The 24,491-nt window shown below is 44.9% G+C and overlaps 1 protein-coding gene across 1 annotated transcript in view; it reads right to left on the reverse strand.

Moving 5' to 3' along the window:
* The window catches only part of LOC134355077 (leucine-rich repeat and IQ domain-containing protein 3-like), a 58,031-nt gene that overhangs the window by 13,309 nt on the left and 20,231 nt on the right, over positions 1–24,491 (reverse strand). The window contains exons 2-6 of the mRNA XM_063064815.1: positions 19,548–19,826; positions 14,322–14,642; positions 9,785–9,921; positions 4,287–4,389; positions 2,477–2,560 (exon numbers count right to left, since the gene is read on the reverse strand). Of these exons, the coding sequence (XP_062920885.1) occupies positions 2,477–2,560; positions 4,287–4,389; positions 9,785–9,921; positions 14,322–14,642; positions 19,548–19,826 (924 nt within the window). The remainder of the gene's footprint in view (positions 1–2,476; positions 2,561–4,286; positions 4,390–9,784; positions 9,922–14,321; positions 14,643–19,547; positions 19,827–24,491) is intronic.

The following is a 24,491-nucleotide window of genomic DNA, read 5'->3' on the forward strand; positions in this document are numbered from 1 at the left end:
AGTATCAAAGCCATTGCTGATTGCAGAACGCTTAAGGTTTCATAAACAGAATCAAAAGAAAGGGGCGTCCATTTCAGCATATGATACTGAATTGAAGAGATTATCTGAGCATTGTCAGTTTAGTATGGGCTTAATGATAAACTAAGAAATATTTTAGTTTGTGGAATCTTACAAGAAAGCATTCAAAAATGGCTCCTAAATGAAGCACAACTTACACTTAAAAGGGCAGTTGAAATTGCTGTATCAATGGAAATAGCAGCCTGAGATGCAATCGATTTACTGTCAGGAATGAAAGTGAGCATGAATAAAATTGCAATGTCTAAACATAATCCTACCCAGCCAAACAAACAGTGTTACTGTTGTGGCAGGGGCTCACATACACCAAACTAATGCAGGTTAAAAGCTGAAACATGCAGAAAATGTAACAAAGTAGAACATATACAAAGAGCGTGTTGGGCAGACAAAAATAAATGGACTGCACAGGGAAGAGAAAAAGATAAAAGTACAAGTTGAATTTTCCAAAAAGATCACTAATCTGATCACTGTTGATGAAAACTCTGATAATGATGAGAGTGATACAGGATTGTGGTAGCCTTGAAATTACAGTGTGATAATTAAAAATGGACAAGCAATATGGCTTACGCTAAAAGTGAATGGCAAATTAATTAAAATGGAATTGGACACTGGATCGGCTGTTTCAGTCATTCCACAAAATGAGTTTGCATGGCATTTTAAAGGTACTGAACTGAAGCCCACAGATGTACAACTAAGAACTTATACTGGAGAAAAGATAACTCCCGTGGGAATGATATTTGTGACAGTGAAATACCAACAAGCCACATTGAGCTTGTTTATGGTAAAAACAGAAGCATTGTGGGGGCATGGTTGGCTGAGGCAACTACAACCTGATTGGAGATCTTGCCACTATTTGCATGCCATATCCCCTACGTTGAAGCCATATGAAAGCAAATTAAGAAAGAAAATGGATGATGCCACAGCAGTTTTCAAGGATGGCATTAGAAAACTCAAATGTATCAAAGGTAAAATAGTGTTAAATGAAAATGCTACACCCAGGTTTTGCAAAACCAGTCCAGTTCCTTATACCATCTGTGATAAAATAGCCAGTGAGCTAGGTCGCATGGAGGTTGAAAGAAATCTTTGTGAGGTTAAGTGGAATTCATGGGCAATTCCAGTAGTCCCAGTAGCCAAAAGGAAAGGAGTCAATGGACGGTTGAAAAAAGATTGTCAGATGATGTTGTGAATGCAGAAACTGAGGAGAGATCATCGCAATAGAAAGATTAATAAGAAAATACTTCATAGAACGAAATGCACTTTCCCAATATCAAGATACACAAACTAAAAGAAGAAAACTGGAGAAGAAAGGTGTCCAGAGCTGTCTGAACCACTTCCTGTAGTCTCAGAGTCAACTCCTACAACCGCCACGAAGGAGGCCCCAGAACCTGAGATTAACAGCCACAGGCCTCACCCACCCACCACCCACCACCAATGTCCATGTCAGGAAAGATGCTATCCCACAAGAGTAAGAAAGCCTCCACAGCAATGAAATCGTTCAGCCAGAATGGGACAATTTAAAATTTACTGTGCTGTGGCTGTCTGTATATAGTAGCTGTATTATATAATATACTGTACATATAGTTAAGTTGCATTCTCTGTTGAGTTGGAGTTTATAGCTAAGTAGGGAATATTGTGTATTTAATACTTCAGTAATATTTGAGTAATCTTGTACATATATTGGTTGATTAAGCATTCTTGCTTATTTAAACAACTAATTATGGGTTATATGTAAAAACATATTAATTGCTTACGTCATCATGCCACCACATAATACATGCATGCCTCGCTTAAAGAAAAGATTAAGTTAGACCTACATTTTGGACTTGCTTGTCTCCTTTTGAATTAGTTTAATGTTTTGAAGTTACAAAACATAACAGGATGAGATTAGTCAGTCTACCTCCAGTGGAGTATTGGTGAGCAGATTGGGAGGGGTGACAGTGGGAGGGTGGGAGGCAGCCTCCCTCCAATACAGTGTGCAGTGTGTGTTACTGGGTGGAATGCGAAGGGACAGAGTGGGAGAGAAGCCTAATTCCAGTGTGGGTGGAGGACGTGGGTGGGTGTGGTGAAGGGGAAGGGGGTATTTCGCTAACAGCTTCTTCCCCTCTGCTATCAGATTTCTGAATGGACAGTGAACCCATGAGTACTACCTCACCATTTTGACCCTTCATTTTACACCACTTATTTAATTTAATTTTTATACATGCTTCTTATTGTAATTTATAGTTTTTATTATTTATTGCAATGTATTGCTGGCACAAAACAACATATTTCACAACATATGAGTGACTCTGAGTCTGGTGGGGTATGAAGTTGGGTTGGTGTGAAGGGGAGGTGGTGGTGATGGATATGAGGGGAAGTGGGTGTGAAGGATAAGGAGGTGATGGTGAGGGAAGCAACCTACCTCCAGCAACCCGGCGTGCAGTTTGTTGAGGTCGATCTGTAAGTGAACAGCATTGCATCGACCGTCCTTGGTGTCGTCCTCTACCTGTACAGCCAGGAGAATCGTCAGCACCATCTGTCCATCCACTGTCCACCCATTGTCCATTCACCACTTGCCCATCCATTGTCCATCTTTCTGTCCACCATCTGTCCCTCACTATCTGGCCATTCACTGCCTGTCCACCAACCATCTCTCTATTCACCACCTGTCCAACCACTGTCTGCCATCTGTCCACCCACTGTCTGTCTATTGACCACCTGTCCACTCACCATCTGTCCGTTCATTGCCTGTCCATCCACTGTCTGTTCACCTGTCCACCCAGTGTCCATTGTCTGTCCATTCACAACTTATCCACCCACTGTCCATCCACCACCTATCCACCTACTGTCTGTCCATCTGTCCACTACCTGTCCAGCCATTGTCCATCCATCCGTCCATTCACCAACTGCAACATGTTGGTAGCCTCCAACATGATGGTATGAACATTGATTTCTCCAACTTCTGGTAATTTTTCCCCCTTCCCCTTTCCTTATCTTCACTTCCCCACTTTGCCCTCTTAACTCTTCTCCTCACCCGCCTGTCACCTCCCCCGGAGACCATTCTTCTTCCCTTTCTCCCATGATCCACTCTCCTATCAGATTCCTTCCTCTCCAATGCCTCACCTTTCCCACCTCTCACCTCCCAGCTTCTTACTTCAACCCAGCTCCCCCATCCGCCTGGCTTCACCTATCACCTTCTAGATTATCCTCCTTTCCTTCCCCTCCCCACACCTTCTCATTTTGGCTTCTTCCCCCTTCCCTTCCAGTCCTGATGAAGGGTCTGAGCCCAAAAACTCAACTGTTTATTCCATTCCATGGATGCTGCCTGACCTGATGAGTTCCTCCAGCATTTTGCATGTGATAAAAATGCTGGCATGGATGGGTAGTGATGCCCCATTTCCTGACTGCTTACTCCCACATCTCAGGCACTGGTAGGGATGGGTGATAAGCACTGGGTAGGATGAGGCATTGGTCAGACCGCACTTGGAGTAGTGGCCCCTTATTTAAAAGATGTCCTGGCATTGGAGAGAGACCAGAGGAGGTTCGTGAGAATGATCCATGGAATAAAAAGGGGTTAACATGAGGAGCATTTGATGGCTCTGAGCCCGTACTTGCTGGAGTTTAGACGAATGAGGGAAATCCTATTGAATATTGAAAGGCCCCAACAGAGTGGATATAGAGGATGAATCATGCAGTGGGGGGAGTCTAGGACCAGAGGGTACAGCCTCAGAACAGTGGAACATCCATTTAGAGAAGAGATGAGGAATTTCTTTATCCAGAGGGTAGTGAATCTGTGGAATTCATTGCCACATACAGCTGTGGAGGCCAAGTCATTCGGTATATTTAAAGTGGAGGTTGATAAGCTCTTGATTGGTCAGAGTGTCAAAGATTACGGATGGGGTTGAGAGAGGTTGAGAGGGATAATAAATCGGCCATGATGCAATAGCAGAACAGTATCAATGGACTGAATGGCCTCATTTGCTCCCTTATCGCAGTGGTCCCCAACCACCGGGCTGCAAAGCATATGCTACCGGGTCGCAAGGAAACAATATGATTTGGCGATATGAAACGATACGAGTCAACTGCACCTTTCCTCATTCCCTGTCATGCACTGTTGAACACCCACCCCCCCCACCCCTGTTGGCTGGTCCGCAGTTGGGGACCCCTGCCTTATCGTATGGTCCTAAGAAGAAGGGAAAGACATTATGTAGGAGCTTCATCATCCAACTCACCCATATCCTGCCGTCCGCCAGCATGTGGATGCCTCTGTGACACAAGTTCAGCTTCTGGCAGTGCAGGGAATATTGCTTACTCAGGTTCGAGGCGTGCCTGGACCTGGATCAAGAAGACAATTAACCAGTTAGACCTGGTCCAGATTTGAAGCAGGTGTCGCTAATATTGGGGATATTGTGGAAATTGCACCATCTCGGATCGCAAGACCCTGCAGCGGATAGTGAGGTCAGCCGAGAAGATCATCGGGGTCTCTCTTCCCGCCATTACAGACACTTACACCACACGCTGCATCCGTAAAGCAAACAGCATTATGAAGGACCCCACACACCCCTCATACAAACTCTTCTCCCTCCTGCCATCTGGCAAAAGGCACAGAAGCATTTGGGCTCGCACGACCAGACTATGTAACAGTTTCTTCCCCCAAGCCATCAGACTCCTCAATACCCAGAGCCTGGACTGACACCAACCTACTGCCCTCTACTGTGCCTATTGCCTTGTCTATTATTTATTGTAATACCTGCACTGTTTTGTGCACTTTATGCAGTCCTGAGTAGGTCTGTAGTCTAGTGTAGTTTTTGTGTTTTACGTAGTTCAGTGTAGTTTTTCTATTGTTCATGTAACACCATGGTCCTGAAAAATGTCTCATTTTTACTGTGTACTGTACCAGCAGTTATGGTCTATGGTTGAAATGACATTAAAAAGTGACGACTTGACTTGACTTGATATTCGAGTTCCCCTTCACACTAAGAAATGTTATGGAGAATGAATGTCTAGTGGCAGAGGGGTTGAGAACCAGAGGACATGCAGAGACAGATGGGAGGAGCAGGAGCAGGAACAGGAACAGGAGGAGCCACTTGGCCCCTCAGTCCTATCCCACCAGTCAATGCAACCATGGCTGATCTGCCCCAGGCCTCATCTCCCCTTTTTATCCCCTGATCTGTCAAACATTTCTCTCCCTCCGCTTTAAATCCCATCTCGTGATCCAGCCTCCACACCCTCTGAGGTGGGGAACTCCAGAAGAAAAACTGGATGAACTAGGCTTGTACTCGTTGGAATTTAGAAGATTGAGGTGGGATCTGATTGAAACGTATAAAATCCTAAAGGGATTGGACAGGCTAGATGCAGGAAGATTGTTCCCGATGTTGGGGAAGTCCAGAACGAGGGGTCACAGTTTGAGGATAAAGGCGAAGCCTTTTAGGACTGAGATTAGGAAAAACTTCTTCACACAGAGAGTGGTGAATCTGTGGAATTCTCTGCCACAAGAAACAGTTGAGGCCAGTTCATTGGCTATATTTAAGAGGGAGTTAGATATGGCCCTTGTGGCTAGGGGGATCAGAGGGTATGGAGGGAAGGCTGGTGCAGGGTTCTGAGTTGGATGATCAGCCATGATCACAATAAATGGCGGTGCAGGCTCGAAGGGCCGAATGGCCTACTCCTGCACCTATTTTCTATGTTTTCTATGATCCCCACCCATTGTGAGAATTTCCTTTACGCCTCGGTTTAGCACCTAATCATGTAACTGTGTCCCCTTGTTTGAGACCTCCCCACTGGTGGAAACATCTCCACAAACCCCCTGTGCAGACATCCTTGAATCTCATATGTTTCAAGAAGGATTCCGCGCACCCCCCCCCCGCAACTTATTCAGTTTAATCCCAAGGCCCAGCCCTCCATGGTGACCAAGTCCTGGTCTGATTCTTACTGAGGGCTCTTCCTCCACCTCCCCTTCCAACAGTGAGCTCCACACCCCACCTTCTCCATCTGTGGAAAAGTATTTGCTCATTCTTTCTACTAATGAACATAAATCCATACTCCAGCCAGTGATTTCTCAGCTGAGTACTACTGTTTGAGTACTGTTGGTGGGGTTGACCTGCCTGGGGAAGCAACAGTGCCTGTGGCACAGAGTCTGGCCCTGTGGCTCAGAAGGGTAGGGAAAGGAAGAAGATGGCAGCAGTGAAAGGGGACTCTATAGTTAGTGTGTCAGACAGGTGATTCTGTGGGAGCAGTAAAGAAATACGGATGGTAGTTTGCCTCCCTCCTACATTGATAGGATGCAGAAGTGGGCTGAGAAGTGGCAGATGGAGTTCAACCCGGAGAAGTGTGAGGTGGTACACTTTGAAAGGACAAACTCCAAGGTAGAGTACAAAGTAAATGGCAGGATACTTGGTAGTGTGGAGGAGCAGAGGGATCTGGGGGTACATGTCCACAGATCCCTGAAAGTTGCCTCACAGGTGGATAGGGTAGTTAAGAAAGTTTATGGGGTGTTAGCTTTCATAAGTCGAGGGATAGAGTTTAAGAGTCGCGATGTAATGGTGCAGCTCTATAAAACTCTGGTTAGGCCACACTTGAAGTACTGTGTCCAGTTCTGGTCACCTCACTATAGGAAGGATGTGGAAGCATTGGAAAGGGTACAGAGGAGATTTACCAGGATGCTGCCTGGTTTAGAAAGTATGCATTATGATCAGAGATTAAGGGAGCTAGGGCTTTACTCTTTGGAGAGAAGGAGGATGAGAGCAGACATGATAGAGGTGTACAAGATAATAAGAGGAATAGATAAGAGTGGATAGCCAGCGCCTCTTCCACAGGGCACCACTGCTCAATACAAGAGGACATGGCTTTAAGGTAAGGGGTGGGAAGTTCAAGGGGGATATTAGAGGAAGGTTTTTTACTCAGAGAGTGGTTGGTGCATGGAATGCACTGCCTGAGTCAGTGGTGGAGGCAGATACACTAGTGAAGTTTAAGATACTACTAGACAGGTATATGGAGGAATTTAAGGTGGGGGCAGGGTTTGAGGGGCGGCACAACATTGTGGGCCGAAGGGCCTGTACTGTGCTGTACTATTCTATGTTCTAAACGTGGCAAATGTTCAGGGGACATGTGCGTGGCGTTCTTTATAGGTACATCCCAATAAGACAGGGAAAGGATAGTAGGGTACAGGAACCATGGTGTACAAAAGAAAATCTAGTCAAGAAGAAAAGAAAAGCTTACGAAAGTTTCAAAAAACTGGGTAATGATAGCGATCTAGAAGATTATAAGGCTAGCAGGAAGGAGCTTAAGAATGAAATTAGGAGAGCCAGAAGGGGCCATGAGAAGGCCTTGGTGGGCAGGATTAAGGAAAACTCCAAAGCATTCTACAAGTATGAGAAGAGGAAGAGGATCGATGTGAGAGAATAGGACCAATCAAGTGTGACAGTGGAAAAGTGTGTATGGAACTGGAGATAGCGGAGGTACTTAATGAATACTTTGCTTCAGGATTCACAACAGAAGAGGACCTTGATGATTGTAGGGATGACTTACAGCGGACTGAAATGCTTGAGCATATGGACATTAAGAAAGAGGATGTGCTGGGGCTTTTGGAAAGCATCAAGTTGGATAGGTCACCGGGACCAGACAAGGTATACTCGAGGCTACTGTGGGAGGCAAGGGAGGAGATTGCTGAGCCTCTGTCAATGATCTTTCCATCATCAATGGGGATGGGAAAGGTTCTGGAGGATTGGAGGGTTGCAGATGTTGCTTCCTTATTCAAGAAAGGGAGTAGAGCTAGCCCATGAAATTATAGACCAGTGAGTCTTACTTCAGTAGTTAGTAAGTTGATGCAGAAGATCCTGAGAAGCAGTATTTGTGAACATTTGGAAAGGCATAATATGATTAGGAATAATCAGCATGGCTTTGTCACAAAGGCAGATTGTGCCTTATGAGCCCGATTGAATTTTTTAAGCATGTGGCTACACATTGATTGAGGTAGAGCAGTAGATGTAGTGTATATGGACTTCAGCAAGGCATTTGATAAGGTAGCCCATGCAAGGCTTGGAGGCATGAGATCCAAGAGGACCTTGCTTTGTGGATCCAGAATTGGTTTGCCCACAGAAGGCAGAGTGGTTGTAGACAGGTCATATTCTGCATGGGGGTCAGTGACCAGTGGTGCGCCTGAGGGATCTGTTTTGGGACCCCCTTCTCTTCGTGATTTTTATAAATGACCTGGTTGAGGAAGTGGAGGGATGGGCTCGTAAATTTGCTGATGACAAAAGGTGGGGGTGTTGTGGATCATGTGGAGGGCTGTCACAGGTTACAGCGGGACATCAATAGGATGCAAAATTGGGCTGAGAAGTAAACACAAAATATTCTGCAGATGCTAGGGTCAAAGCAACAAGCACAAAACGCTGGAGGAGCTCAACGATGAAGGGTCTCAGCCCAAAACGTTGACTGTTTGTTTCCACAGATGCTGCCCGACCTGCTGAGTTCCTCCAGCGTTTTGTGCGTGTGGGCTGCAAAGTGGCAGGTGGAGTTCAACCCAGATAAGTATGAGGTGGTTCATTTTGGTAGGTCAAATATGATGGCAGAATACATGTATAGTATTAACGGTAAGACTCATGGCAATGTGGAGGATAAGAAGGATCTTGGGGTCCGAGTCCATAGGACACTCAAAGATGCAGCACAGATTGACTCTGTGGTTAAGAAGGCATACGGTGTATTGGCCTTCATCAACCATAGGATTGAGTTTAAGAGCCGAGAGGTAATATTACAGCTATATAGGACCCTGGTCAGACCCAACTTGAAGTACTGTGCTCAGTTCTGGTCACCTCACTACAGGAAGTATGTGGAAACTATAGAAATGGTACAGAGGAGACTTACAAGGATGTTGCCTGGATTGGGGAGCATGCCTTATGAGAATAGGTTGAGTGAACTCAGCCTTTTCTTCTTGGAGCGACAGAGGATGAGAGAGGTGTATTAAATAATGAAAGGCATTGATCATGTGGATAGTCAGAGACTTTTTCCCAGGTCTCAAATGGCTAACACAATAGGTGCTTGGAAGTAGGTACAGAGGGTATGACAGGGTGAGTTTTTTATGTAGAGAGTGGTGAGCACGTGGAATGGGCTGCCGGCGACTGTGGTGGAGGCAGATACAATAGGGTCTTTTAAGAGACTCTTGGATAGGTACATGGAGCATAAAAAAAGAGGGCTATGGGTAACCCTAGGTAATTTCCAAAGTACATGTTTGGCACAGCATTGTGGGCCAAAGGGCCGGTATTGTGCTGTAGGTTTTCTATGTTTTTTCTATTCTCCTCACATCCACTCTGTTCAGGCTTTTCAATATTCAATAGGTTTCAACGAGATCCTCCCTTGTTCTTCTAACCTCTAGCAGATACAGGCCCAGAACCATTAAATGCTCCTTATACATTAACCCTTTCATTTCCAGGACAGTTCTTGTGAACAACCTCAGCACACTTTCCAAGGTTAGTGCATCTTTTCTTAGTTAAGAGCTCAAAACTGCTCACAATACTCCAAGTATGGTCTGACCAATGCCTTAAAAACTAGGATGTAATGCTAAAGCTTTGTAAATTGAATGCTGACATTGCATTTGTCTTCCTTACAACCGACTAAACCTGCAAGTTAACCTTTCAGGATTCCTACACAAGGGCTCCCAAGTCCCTTTGTACCCAAATCTGATTCAGCAAGTGTAGTGTGGGGATCAATAAGAGCGCTGGGGCAGGGCTAATACCTGCTCAGCTTCTTCCTGGTGATGTGGCCACGGATCCATCGCTGGATGATGTGCACTGGAGAGTGATGGGCCAGGATGGTGTTTACAGTGGCCATCAGTTTTCGGATATTCTCCATCTCATTGCACCAGGTCGATGTCTGTAAGAGAGGCGACAGTATCAACGACAGTATGTGACTCAGCCTGAGACCTGAGACAACAGTAATGCTTCTACTGCTGGAAAACTGCAAGACCAACTTCACAGGACACAGTGGCGGACGCATTCGAAAAAGCGCCCAGAAACTTGGTCAAAGAGGGAAATGGCTGAGGAGTATCTGAAAGGAAAAGAATCCTGTTTACCTTGCCAATGTCCCTGGTTTTGGTCTGTGTGCCTGACACTGAGAGAGATTTGGACCAAGGAGAGGAGGGCTGGTCAATTGGCTAGGAAATTGAACCCAGAGACGAGTGAGGTAGTGTATTTTAGGAGATGAAACAAGGTGGGGGAAGGTACATTGAAGTCCAAGTCAAGTTTATCGCTATATGCACAAGTCCATGTGTGCACAGGTGAAATTAAAAACTTATTTGAGGCACTACAGGCAGATGGCATCAGATAAGTAGCATTCACAAGAAAAACACAAATTAAACATAAATATTAGGAGGATATGTTCATAATGTGAATTTTATTTGTTATTTTACTTTATATAGATACTGCATGGTAACAAGCCCATCTGACCCAACAAGCCCACACTGCTCAATTACTTCCATCTAGAACATACAGCACAGCTATACAGGCCCTTCGGCCCAAAGTTGTGCCAACCATGTAACTTACTCCAGAAACTGCCTAGAATTTCCCTACTGGATAACACTCTATTTTTCTAAGCTCCATGTACCTAACTAAGAGTCTCTTAAAAGACCCTATTGTGTCTGCTTCTACAACCACCGACGGCAGTGCATTCATGCACCCACTACTCTCTGTGTTTGAAAAACTTACCCCTGACATCCCCTCGGTACCCATTTCCAAGCACCTTAAAACTATGCCCCCTTGTGTTAGCTATTTCAGCCCTGGGAAAATGCCTCTCATCATCTTATACACCTCTATCAGGTTACCTCTTATCCTCCGTTACTCCAAGGAGAAAAGGCCAAGGACACTCAACCTATTCTCATAAGGTATGCCCTCCAATCCAGGCAATGTCCTTGTAAATCTCGTCTGCACTCTCTCTATAGTATCCACATCCTTCCTGTGGTGAGGTGACCAGAACTGAACACAGTACTCAACGTGGAGTCTGACCAAGGTCTTATATAGCTGTAACATTACCTCATAGCTCACGTTGATGAATACCAACACACCATATGCTTTCTTAACAACACTCAACCTGTGCAGCAGTTTTGAGTGTCCTATCGACATGGACCCCAAGAGTCTTACCATTAATATTGTATTCTGTCTTCAAATCTGACCTACCAAAATGAGCCTCCTCACACTTATCTGGGTTGAACTCCATCTGCCACTTCTCAGCCCAGTCTTGCATCCTATCAATGTCTTGCTGTAACCTCTGACAGCCCTCCACACTATCCACGACACCCCCAACCTTTGTGTCATCAGCAAACTTACTAACCCACTCTTCTACTTCTTCATCCAGGTCATTCATAAAAATCACAAACAGGAGGGGTCCCAGAACAGATCCCTACAGAACACCACTGGTCACTGACCCCCATGCAGAATACAAACCATCTACAACCACCCTTTGCCTGCTGTGGGCAAGCCAATTCTGGATCCACAAAGCCAGGTCTCCTTGGATCCCGTGCCTCAATACTTTCTGAAGGAGCCTTGCATGGGGAACCTTATCAAATAGCTGACCAATTAACCTACTAATTGGTACGATTTGGACTGCGAGAGGAAACCCACACAATCACAACCTGCTTACAGACAGCGGTGGAATTTGAACTGCAGCGACTGCTGGCACCGTAAGGATTTACACAAACCACTACACTACCATGCTGCTCGTGAGTCCAACTGCTGAGCTCTTCCAGTCCAGGCAAGGGAAGCTACAGTAAAGTCAAAGTCAAGTTTATCGTCATCTGCGCAAGACCATCTGTGCCATGAAAATCAGCATCATAGGCAGATGTCATCAGATAAGCAGTGTTCGCAAGGAAAACAAATTAATTATGAATGTTAAGGGGATATCTTTAGTTATTTATTTATCTATCTGTTTACTTATGCATTTTTTTAAAATTTAGAGATACAAAAAGTGTTGAGGAAACAGAGAGCCTGCAGAGAGACTTAGATAGTTTAGGGGAATGGGCAAAGAAGTGGCAAATGAAATAGAATGTTGGAAAGTGTATGATCATGCACTTTGGTGGAAAAAATAAACGGGCAGACTATTATTTAGATGCAGAGAAAATTTAAAATGCAGAGATGCAAAGGGACTTGGGAGTCATTGTGCAAGATAGTCTAAAGGTTAACCTCCAGGTTCAGATGGGGGTGTAGAAAGCGAATGCAATGTTGGCATTCATTTCTAGAGGTATGGAATATAAGAGCAGGGATGTGATGTTGAGGCTCTATAAGGTACTCGTGAGACCACACTTGGAGTATTGCGTGCTGTTTCAGGCTTATTTTAGAAAGGATATTCTGACGTAGGAGAGGGTTCAGAGAAGATTCATGAGAATAATTCCAGGAATGAAAGGGTTACTGTATGAGGAACATCTGGCAGCTCTTGGGCTGTATTCCCTGGAGTTCAGGAGAGTAAGATGGGATCTCATAGAAACATTCCAAATGTTAAAAGGCCTTAACAGATTAGATATGGCAAAGTTATTTCCCATGGTAGTGGATTCTACGACAAGAGGGCACGACTTCGGGATTGAAAGACGTCCTTTTAGAACTGAGATGCGGAGAAATTACTTTAGTCAGAGGGTGGTAAATGTGTGGAATTTGTTGCCACGAATGGCTGTGGAGGCCAAGTTGTTGGGTGTATTTAAGGCAGAGATAGATAGGTTCTCGATTAGCCAGGGCATCAAAGGGTATGGGGAGAAGGCAGGGGAGTGGGGATGACTGGAAGAGTTGGATCAGACCATGATTGAATGGTCAAGCAGACTCGATGAGCCAAATGGTGTAGTCAGCATGGCTTTGCCAAGGTCACTCTGGGCAGATGTGGCTTGTTAGTCATGGTTAGCAGCTCATCTAGAAGAAGGAAAACTTAGCTACCTTGCAGTTATACCCACTCATGGGGAAGACTTTGGGAATAAACCTGGAAGGGAAATCCAGAGCTAGAGTCCTACATTGAATTCAACGCTGACTAGCAACTTCTGCAACACCTCTGGTGTCAAACTGTATTGGTCTCTGATGTTCCTTTGGATTCATCAACTCAGAGATCTCGGCCTTGACCCTGCCTTATGCAGTCAAATCACTAGCAAGTTGTAAAAGTGGGCTCCCTCACCTCCAACCCTCTGACTCTCAATACAGGAGCTGCTCAGGGCTGCGTACTGGGTCCCCTCCTTTACTCCCCGTATACCCGTGATTGTATCGCTACCCACAGCTCCAATCTGCTAATTAAATTTGCTGATGACACCACATTGAATGGCCTTATCTCAACCACTAACGAGGTGGCCTACAGGGAAGAAGTCATCTCTCTGACACAGTAGTGTCAAGCAAACAAGCTCTCCCTCAATGTTGCATAAACAAAGGAGCTGATTGGCGATTACAGGAGGAATGGAAACGGGATAACCCCTATTGACATCAATGGATCTGGGGTTGAGAGGGTAAACAGCTTTAAGTTCCTCGGCATCCACATCACTGAGGACCTCACGTGGTCCGTACACACCAGCTGTGTGGTTAAAAAGGCACGACAGCGCCTCTTTCTCCTCAGACAGTTGAGGAAGTTTGGAATGGGCCCCCAGATCCTAAGAACTTTCTACAGGGGCACAACTGAGAGCATCCTGACTGGCTGCATCACTGCCTGGTATGGGAACTGTACCTCCCTTAATCGCAGGACTCTGCAGAGAGTGGTGCGGACAGTCCAGCGCATGTGTAGTTGCGAACTTCCCATGATTTGAGGATAAAGGGGAAGCCTTTTAGGACCGAGATTAGGAAAAACTTCTTCACACAGAGTGGTGAATCTGTGGAATTCTCTGCCACAGGAAACAGTTGAGGCCAGTTCACTGGCTATATTTAAGAGGGAGTTAGATATGGCCCTTGTGGCTAAAGGGATCAGGGGGTATGGGGGGAAGGCTGGTACAGGGTTCTGAGTTGGATGATCAGCCATGATCATACTGAATGGCGATGCAGGCTCAAAGGGCCGAATGGCCCCTACTCCGGCACCTATTTTCTATGTTTCTATGATTCAGGACATTTACAAAGACAGGTGTGTAAAAAGGGCCCGTAGGATCACTGGGGACCCGAGTCACCCCAACCACAATCTATTCCAGCTGCTACCATCTGGGAAACGGTACCACAGCGTAAAAGCCAGGACCAACAGGCTCCGGGACAGCTTCATCCACCAAATGGAAATTGGAGCTCGACTCCAAATGGAAATTGAAGAGTTTCTTTCCCTCAACACGTGGGACCAACCTGTGGGGGCTTTGGAGGATAAACAAAGAACTGGCAACTGAGAGCTCTGAACTGGCAGCTGTTCAGATTATCCTCCATGACTTCCTCATCGGCAATGACAAAGTTGTCCAGAGCTTTGAGAGACCAGATGTTGTTGACGATGAAGTGTCGATAGTTTGGCAAGAGGCTCACGGGGGTGTCGGACAAGGTCAGAACGGTAAGCCGTGGGCAGGCACACAGGGCTTCAATGTCATTCGCATCACCAATGATGTTGTTGTGCAGATAGAGAACTTGCAGACACCTCATGTCTGACCAAAAGCTCTCACCTGGAAGCTCAGTGATCTAACAACAGAAACAGAGACAATGTTAGTGGTACAAATTGCTCAGACTGAGCTCAGAGTATTGTGAGCAATTATGGGCCCCTTATTGAAGAAAGGATGAGTGAACATTGCAGAGAGCAGATTCATGAGAATGATGCCGGGAATAAAAGGGTTAATGTATGAGGAGCGTTTGATGGCTCTGGACCTGTATTTACTGGAGTTTAGAAAATAAAGGGGGGATCTCATTGAAACCTATTGAACATTGAAAGTCCTAGATAGACTGGATGTGGAGAGGATATTTCCATAAATTCTAACAAATCATGTATCAAACTCCTTTACCTCTCCAGGGGCCTTGAATCTTCCTCTCAGATGTACATCTGTAATAGTATCACAGTAGTTTTCCAGATGCGGTCATGTTTGCTACCACCCTATTCTATCTGTGAAAGGCTCGGGATGGGAATTTCATTGTGTCAGGAGAACCTCGTTGAACAGGCAATGTGCAGCAAGTTAATGCCTGCATTGTACCCTTTGCTGTATATCACAATGCCAAGGCCATCATGTCGACTAGGAGGGACTACATGGTTAACGTATGAGGAGTGCTTGATGGCTCTGGTTCTGTTCTCACTGCAGTTTAGAAGAATGAGGAGGGAATCTCATTGAAACCTATCGAATATTGAAAGACCTAGATAGAGTGGATGTGGAGAGAATGCTTCCTGCAGTGGGGGGAATCTAGGATTAGAGGACACGAGGGATATTCATTTAGAACAGAGATGAGGGGAATTTCTTTAGCCAGAGGGTGGTGAATCTCTGGACTTCAGTGCCACACACGGCTATGGAGGCCAAGTCATTGGGGATGTTTAAAGAGGGGGTTGTTGTCAGGGCGTCAAAGGTTACAGGGAGAGGCAGAAGAATGAGGTTGACAGGGATGATAAATCAGCCATGACGGAATTGCGGAGAGGCTGGTCATGGCCCATGGCCCAAAATAATTCCAGCCTTCCAAACAACTTCAACTGACTGCAATTCACCTACCGCTGAAACAGGTCCATGACAGATGCCATCTCCCTGGCTTTATACTCATCTCTAGAACATCTGGACAGTAAAGTCACTGACACCAGACTATTGTTTATTGACTACAACCCCACATTCAATGCTATAATCCCAAGCAAACACCTAGACCTGGGACTCTGCAACTGGATCCTTGACTTCTTGACCAACAAACTGTACCCTGCAAGGATAGGCAGAAACACCTCCACCACGATTATTTTAAACACAGGGTTGTGTCCTCAGCCCCCACTCTACTCCCTGTACACTCACGACTCTGTCCTCAACCCCCATTCTACTCCCTGTACACTCACAACTGTGTCCTCAACCCCCACTCTACTCCCTGTACACTCACGACTGTGTCCTCAACCCCCACTCTACTCCCTGTACACTCACGACTCTCTCCTCAACCCCCATTCTACTCCCTGTACACTCACGACTGTGTCCTCAATCCCCACCCTACTCCCTGTACACTCACGACTGTGTCCTCAACCCCCACTCTACTCCCTGTACACTCATGACTGTGTCCTCAACACCCCCACTCTACTCCCTGTCCACTCACGTCTGTGTCCTCAACCCCCACTCTACTCCCTGTACACTCACGACTGTGTCAACACCCCCACTCTACTCCCTGTACACTCACGACTGTGTCCTCAATCCCCACTCTACTCCCTGTACACTGACTGTGTCCTCAACCCCCACTCTACTCCCTGTACACTCACGACTGTGTCAACACCCCCACTCTACTCCCTGTACACTCACATCTGTGTCCTCAACCCCCACTCTACTCCCTGTACACTCACGACTGTGTCAACACCCCCACTCTACTCCCTGTACACTTAGGTCTGTGTCCTCAATCCCCACCCTACTCCCTGTACACTCACGACTGTGTCCTCAACCCCCACTCTACTCCCTGTACACTCACGACTGTGTCCTCAGCCCCCACTCTACTCCCTGTACACTCACGACTGTGGGGCCAGATTCTGCTCTCACTCTGTCTACAGGTTTGCAGATGAAACTACCAAAGTGGGCTGTATGTACAGGAAGGAGATTGAGAGCCCAGTAACTTGTTGTCATGACAACAAAACAAAAGAGCTGGTTATTGACTTTAGGAAGGGGATGGTGCACCTGGTCCTGTCTACATCAATGGGATTGAGGTCAAGAGGGTTGTTGACTTGCGCTGCACCCTCTCTGTAACTGTCACACTTTATTCTGCCTTGTTCTACCTCAATGCACTGTGTATTAATCTGACCTGTATGAACAGTATGCAAGACAAACTTTTCACTGTATCATATCTCGGTGATGACAATAAGCCAATTTAGCAGTTAGGCCGAGGGAGATTTAAAAGGAATCTGAGGGGCAACTTTTTCACATGGAAGGTGTTGGGTATATGGAATGAGCTACCAGAGGAAGTGGTTAAGGCAATCTCATTTAAGACTTGGACCCTTAAGTTTCCTCTGTTCCTCCACACTGCTAAGAACCCTGCAATTAACCTCGCTTTCTGCCTAATTTGTTTAATTAGTTAATTGATTTTAAATTCATCAGCCATTGTTGGGGATTTAAACTCACATGCTTGCATTAATCTTTCTGATCACCACACACTAGTCAAACATAAGGATACCACGGATACATTTAAGGAAAAGTTAATGTATGCAAGAAGGAGAAAGTTCAAATTCCAAAATAACTATCAAAGTATGTGTATGTCACCAGATTCAATTTCTTGTGGGCATTCACAGTAAAACAAAGAAATACAATAGTATCAATGAAAATCTACACACTAAGACTGGCAAGCAACCAATGTGCAAAAGAAGACAAACTTTGTGAATGAAAAAACCCCAAACAAATAAATAAATAAATAATATTGAGAACATGAGTTGTAGAGTCCTTAAAAGTGACTTCATAGGTTGTGGAAGTTATCTACACAGGTTCACTCAACTTCACTCACCCATCACTGATTGTTCCCACAACCTTTACTCACCTTCAAGGACTCTTCATCTCGCGTTCTCCATATTTATTATTTATTTACTTATTTTATTATTTATTTATTCTTATTATTTTATATTTTTTTCTTTTGTATTTGCACTATTTGTTGTCTTTTGCACTTTGGTTGTTTGTCCATCCTGTTGCGTGCAGTGTTTCATTGATTCTATTGTGTTTCTTTGCATTTACTGTAAATGCCTATAAGAAAATAAATCTCAGGGTTGTATATGGTGACATGGCTATACTTTGATAATAGATTTACTTTGAACTTTGATGGTTGTAGGGTAATAACATTTCCTGAATTTCATGGTGCGGGACCTAAGGAGAAAGGAATCAAAAGATATTTGAACATAGAACATAGAATAGTACAGCACAGTACAGGCCCTTCGGCCCACAATGTTGTGCCGACCCTCAAACCCTGACTCCCATATAACTGCCTAACTTAAATTCCTCCATGTCTAGTAGTCTCTTAAACTTCACTAGTGTATCTGCCTCCACCACTGACTCAGGCAGTGCATTCCACGCACCAACCACTCTCTGAGTGAAAAACCTTCCTCTAATATCCTCCTTGAACTTCTCACCCCTTACCTTAAAGCCATGTCCTCTTGTATTGACCTGATGGGATCAGAGGAGGTAATGTACTGGAAGAGTAAAATGAAATAAACGCCCAGTTTATCTTCTGTAAACCATGTCATATGCATATAATGAGGCTCGACAGCCCCGGTCCACATGGAACGCATCAAGACTCCGTCTCTCTGTAGATTGGTGGCTGCTGGATTGTTTTTAGATTTTTTTTTAGATTAGATTATGCAGTCCTCTTTTATTGTCATTTAGTAATGCATGCATTAAGAAATGATACAATGTTCCTCCAGAATGATATCACAGAAACACAAGACAAATCAAGACTAAAAAAACTGACAAAAACCACATAATTATAACATATAGTTACAACAGTGCAAAGCAATACCATAATTTGATAAACAGACCATGAGCACAGTAAAAAAAAAGTCTCAAAGTCTCTCGAAAGCCCCTTCATCTCACGCAGATGGTAGAAGGAAGAGAAACTCTCTTCCTGCCATGAACCTCCAGCTCTGCAAACTTGCCGATGCGGCACCCTGGAAGCACCCGACCACAGCCGACTCTTGAGTCCGTCCGAAAACTTCGAGCCTCTGACCAGCCCTCCAACACCAAGCACCATCTCTGCCAAGCGCTTCGACCCCGGCCCCAGCAACAGGCAATAGGCAAAGCCAAGGATTTGGGGCCTTCCCCTCTGGAGATTCGCGATCGCACAGCAGCAACAGCAGCGAAGCAGACATTTCAGAAGTTTCTCCAGATGTTCCTCGGTGCTTCTCACGTCTGTCTCCATCAAATCAGGATTGTGCACGGTACCTACTTAACAAATACGATATCATTCGGAGCAGATGCGAACATTAAACATTCTGCACTCTGATTGTCAGCATTCAGCGCTCCAACTGGACCACTCGATTACACACAGCTCACACATAAGACCATAAGACATAGGAGCAGAATTAGGCCAGTCGGTCTATTGAGTCTGGTCTCCTATTCTATCATGGCTGACTTATTATCTCTCTCAACCCCATGCTCCTGTCTTCTCCCCATAACCTTTGACATTCTGACTAATCAAGAATCTATCAATTTCTGTTTTAAGTATACTCAATAACTTGGCCTCCACAGCTGCCTGTGGCAATGAATTCCACAGATCTATTCTGGCTAAAGAAATTCTCCCTCATCTCTGTTTTAAATGGGTATCCATCTATACTGAGGCTGTGCACTCTGGTTCTAGACTTCCCCACTATAGGAACCATTCCCTCCACATCCACTGTATCTAGGCCTTTCAATATCCAATAGGTTTAAATGAGATTACCCCACATCCTCCCTCACTTACGTGGTTGCCATGGAGATCCAACTTGATTAAATTTGGACAGTATGAGAGGGCATCGATTTTGGTGATGTAATTCCTGGGCAGAATGCAGATCATCAGAGCCTGGCAGCGGGTCAGATCACCCAAGTTGATCAGGTAACATCTAGACATGTTCACCACGACAATGTCCTCCAGTTTCTTCTCCTTGCATGTGCGGTCCATCCCTCCGCACGACAGGATCAATGACTCTGTGGGGGACACAAGGTGAGTGCTGTCCACCAGGCGTCTCATGTCTGCAGGCATCTGTGGGAAACACAAAAGTGTTTAAGGGAAAGGAAAGGACATCCACCCAGTCAAAGCAATGTAGAATAGTATTCCCCTTTTATAAAGTACAAAATCTAGATCGCAGGACCACTCTGAAGGTATGTTGCATCGTTGAGTGGTATCATCTTTCAAACCTAGAAGCATTTCCCCCTCACATCAACCTTGAGCGTGACAGTTCTCCCTGGGCTAACGGCTATTCTTAATTAATGTTACTAAGATCAGGTTGAAACATTTGCCCACCATGCAACTTTAACTATACTTGGAAAACAATTAATTGGTTGAGAAAGACTATGGAATGATTGAATATCTGCGCAGTTGGCAGGGTTGTTGAGACGGTGTATGGTGTGTTGGCCTTCATTAGTTAGAGAACTGCATTCAAGAGCTGAGGTTATGTTGCAGCTCTACAAAACCCTGGTTAAACCACACTAAGAACATTGTGTCAGCTCTGGTCGCCTCATTATAGGAAGGATACGGAAGCTTTAGAGAGAGTGCAGAGGAGATTTACCAGGAAGCTGCCTGGATTAGAGAGCATTGATAATGAGGATGGGTTGAACGAGCTAGGGCTTTTCTCTCTAGAGTGAAGGAGGATGAGGGGTGACGATAGAGGCATACAAGATAATAATAATAGTAATAGTAATAATAAGAACTTTATTGATCCTGAGTGGGAAATTCTTTTGTTACAACACCAACATTTAAAAACACACTTAGCAGTATGCAGACTTAACTAGTAATAAAGTACAGAATGATAATATGTACAATAATAATATAATACATATATTATAAGAAACATAGATTGAGTGACAGCCAGAGACATTTTCCCAGGGTGGAAATGACTAATATGAGGGGGGGGGGGATAATTTTAAGTTGACTAAAAGAAAGTATAGGAGGGATGTCAGATTTTTTTTTACACAGAGAGTAGTTGATGCATGGAACACACTGCCTGGGGTGGTGGTAGAAGCAGATATATTACGGACATTTTAAGAGATTCTTAGATAGGCATATGGATGATAGAAAAATGAAGGGCTCAGTGGGAGGGAAGGGTTAAATTGACCTTACAGTATGTTAAGGGTCAGCACAACATCTTGGCCAAAGAAGCTATACTGTGCTGTAACATTCTGTGTTATATGTTCCTTACGAATGTAAGAACAACATTATATGAGGCTTTAATTGCATTATATAGTGTAGTTCTTGTATTTTGTTGTAAGCTGTGCAAGAGAATATGCACCTTACATCCAAATGTAAGACCAATAGTACATGTGCAGCATTATTCTTATAATGCTAGTTTGAAGGTTCCTAGAGTGTTTATAGCAGGGGTTGGTAAAGGGGACAAGCTTCCACTACCTATTAAGTGTTCTTGGTGACATGTGTCTCAAGTAGCCTTTGACAACCAAGTCCAGGTCCTGACCCAGCAGAACTGTTCCTGTTTAGAAGATAAGGGGCAAAGGCGGGTTACTGGCATCTTTAAACTAGTTGCTTTAGGCAGGTAGGGCCTAATCAATCATGGTTGGCAGCTCATCTAAAAGAAGGAAAACTCTGACCTCAAGCCTCTGCTGTCTTGTAGGAATGGGAAAGGCTTGGGGAGTAAACCCCAAGGGAAAACTACTGAGCTTGAGTCCCTAAGCCAGTTCTACATTGAGTTTAATGCTGACTGGGAACCTCTGCAACACTGGGGGTGTTAATCTGTATCAGTCTCTGCCATTCCTTTGGATTGTCAGCTGTGTGGAGAGGGGGAGCTTGCTCTCTGTATTGTACTGCCTAGACTTGCATATCTAGATAGCTAGGATGCAATAACAATGGTCAACCCTGACTGAAGGAGGCCTCAGTCTCATCATTGTTTGAAAGTATCTTAGGAAGGAAAGAAAGCAACAAGGATTGTAGGAAGAATTTACAAATACACATAAAAATAAGGAAGAAAACATAATAAATGGAATGTTACATGGGAAAGTCGTTGAAGAGAGAATATTAAGATAATCAAAAGCGTCCACTTGTGGTTTTAGGCACAGCAGTTGCCATACCAAACTACAATGCATCCATTTAGGAGGTTTTTCAAGTGTGCATCTATAAAAATTGGTGAGGGTCAGCAGGGGCATTCTGGATTTCTTAGCCTCCTGAGGAAGTTGTGGAGCGGTGAGTTTTCTTGGCCATAGTCTCTACACGGTTCAATTTGGGCAGGCTAGTGATGATATACACAAAAGATTCTGCAGATTCTGGAAATCTTGAGTAACACACACAAAAGGAGGAGGAGAAGATGGCGGTGCGACGCAGCACGCACGGCCTTTCCGGTGATGAATACCTGTTATCTGTAAAGTAGGAGGCCGTGCACAATTCTGATTTGATGGAGGCAGACGTGACAGCGCGGAGGAACATCTGGTGAAACTTCTGAAATGCCTGCTTCTCTGCCGCTGCTACTGTGTGATCCAAAATCTCCTAAGGGGAAGGCCCCGAATCCTTGGCAGCCGGGGCCGGGGTCGAAGCGCTCGGCAGAGATGGTGCTCGGTGCTTGGTGTCGGAGGCTCGAAGTTTTCGGACGGACTCAGAGTCAGACTGTGGTCGGGTGCTTCCAGGGTGCTGCATCGGCAAGTTTGCGGCGCTGGAAGCTCATGGCAGGGAGAGTTTCTCCCTTCTACCATCTGCGTGAGATGTTGGAGCTATTGGGACTTTGAGACTTTTTTTTTACCGTGCCTATGGTCTGCTCTTATCAAATTACGGTATTGCTTTGCACTGTTGTAACCATATGTTATAATTCAGTAGTTTTTGTCAGTTTTAGTCTTGGTCTGTCTTGTGTTTCTGTGATATCATATTGGAGGAACATTGTATCATTTTTAATGCATGCATTTCTAAATGACAATAAACGAGGACTGAGTGTCCTCATAATCTAATCAAAAAAAAATGCTGGAGGAACTCAGCAGGTCAGACAGCATTCCTGGAGGGGAATAGACAGTCGATATTTTGGGCTGAGACCGTTTATCAGGACTACTGGTGATGTTCTCAACCATATACAACTCAGCACCATTGATACATACAGGAGCGCATACTCCACCCTGCCTCCTAAAGTCAATGACCAGCTCTTTGATTTTGCTGATATTGAGGGAAACATTGTTGTCACAATACCATTTCACTAAACTCTTTCTCTCTTTCCTGTACATCAACTTGTCGTCATTTGAGATATGTCCCATCACGGTGGTGTCATCTGTGAACTTCCAGTGGGAGAAAGAGCAGAGTGTGGCCACACAGTTATGAGTGTAGGGGGCTGGGGACACAACATTGTGGGCCACCACCATTGAGGATAATTGTTTTGGAGGAGTTGCTGCCTTTGCTTATTGATTGGTACCTGTTGGTCATGAAGTTGAGAATCCCATTGCAACAGCAGTGGATGTTTCTTTGTGCAAGAGTCCTTCCCCTTTACAGTGGGGACATGGGGTGGAGAGAGTTGCTAGTAGTAGTACCAGGTAATATTCTTCAATTGGTTTAGAGACTCCCGCCACCTGTCCTTCCTGTGACTAGGAGGCAATGATGTATCATGTATATATGGAGTGGGAGAGGTTGCAGCCCCTGCTTGAGTATCTGAAGAATCTGCTCCTCAACTTGTGACTGCACTTCAGCCCCATGCTTCTGATCTTCGGTGACTCAGTGTGGAGGGGGTGGGAGCTCAAGAATTCTGATGGTTGGTTTGCTCCTGGGCCTGGCCAAAGTGACCAGTTATGGGTCTAGGCAGCAGGCAGTCAAGGGCTGTGCCTGAACTAATTGTCTGTCCCTCTTCTGTGGTTATGTCCACAACTAAGTGACCCTGGAGAATGAGTATGCAGCAGTCCTCATGAGTACAGTGGAGGATCTCTGGGTCTAGTGGGTCCCAAAGGGGCTTGAGTGCATTCAAGATAGGTATGACTGTATTATAATTTGCAACTGTAAAGAATGTCTATTGTAACATAAGACTATAAGACATAGGAGCAGAATTAGGCCATTTAGCCTATTGAGTCTGCTTTGCCATTCAATCATGGCTGATCCTTTGTCTCCCTTCTCAGCCCCACTCCCTGGCCTTCTCCCTGTAACCTTTGATGTCACGTCCAATCAAGAATCTACCTAGCACTAACTTAAATACACCCAACAATCTGGCCTCCACAGCTGCCTGTGGTAAAGAATTCCACAAAATCACCACCCTCTGGTTAAAGAAATTTCTCCGCATCTCTATTTTAAATGGATACTCCTCTATCCTGAAGCTGTTCCCTCTTGTCCTAGACTCCCCACCATGAGAAAAATCCTTTCCACATCTACTCAGTCTAGGACTTTCACCAATTCAAAAGGTTTCAATGAGATCCCCACTCATCCTTCTAAACTCCAGCGAGTCCAGGCCCAGATCCATCAAGCATTCCTCATTTGATAAAATCATCCTTGCGAACCTCTTCTCAACTCTTTCCAATGCCAGCACATCTCTTCTGAGATGAGGAGCACAAAAATTTTCACAATACTCAATGTGAGGCCTCATGAGTGCCTTATAAAGCCTCAGGATCACATCCTTGCTTTTGTATTCTAGACCTCTTGAAATGAATGCTAGCTAACATTGTATTTGCCTTCTTCACCATCGACTCTACCTGCAAGTTAACCTTTAGGGCATTCTGCACAAGGACTTCCAAGTCCCTTTGCATC

The sequence above is a fragment of the Mobula hypostoma genome, chromosome 12 (genome assembly GCF_963921235.1).
Source record: "Mobula hypostoma chromosome 12, sMobHyp1.1, whole genome shotgun sequence".
In the NCBI taxonomy this organism is placed as follows: Eukaryota; Metazoa; Chordata; class Chondrichthyes; order Myliobatiformes; family Myliobatidae; genus Mobula; species Mobula hypostoma.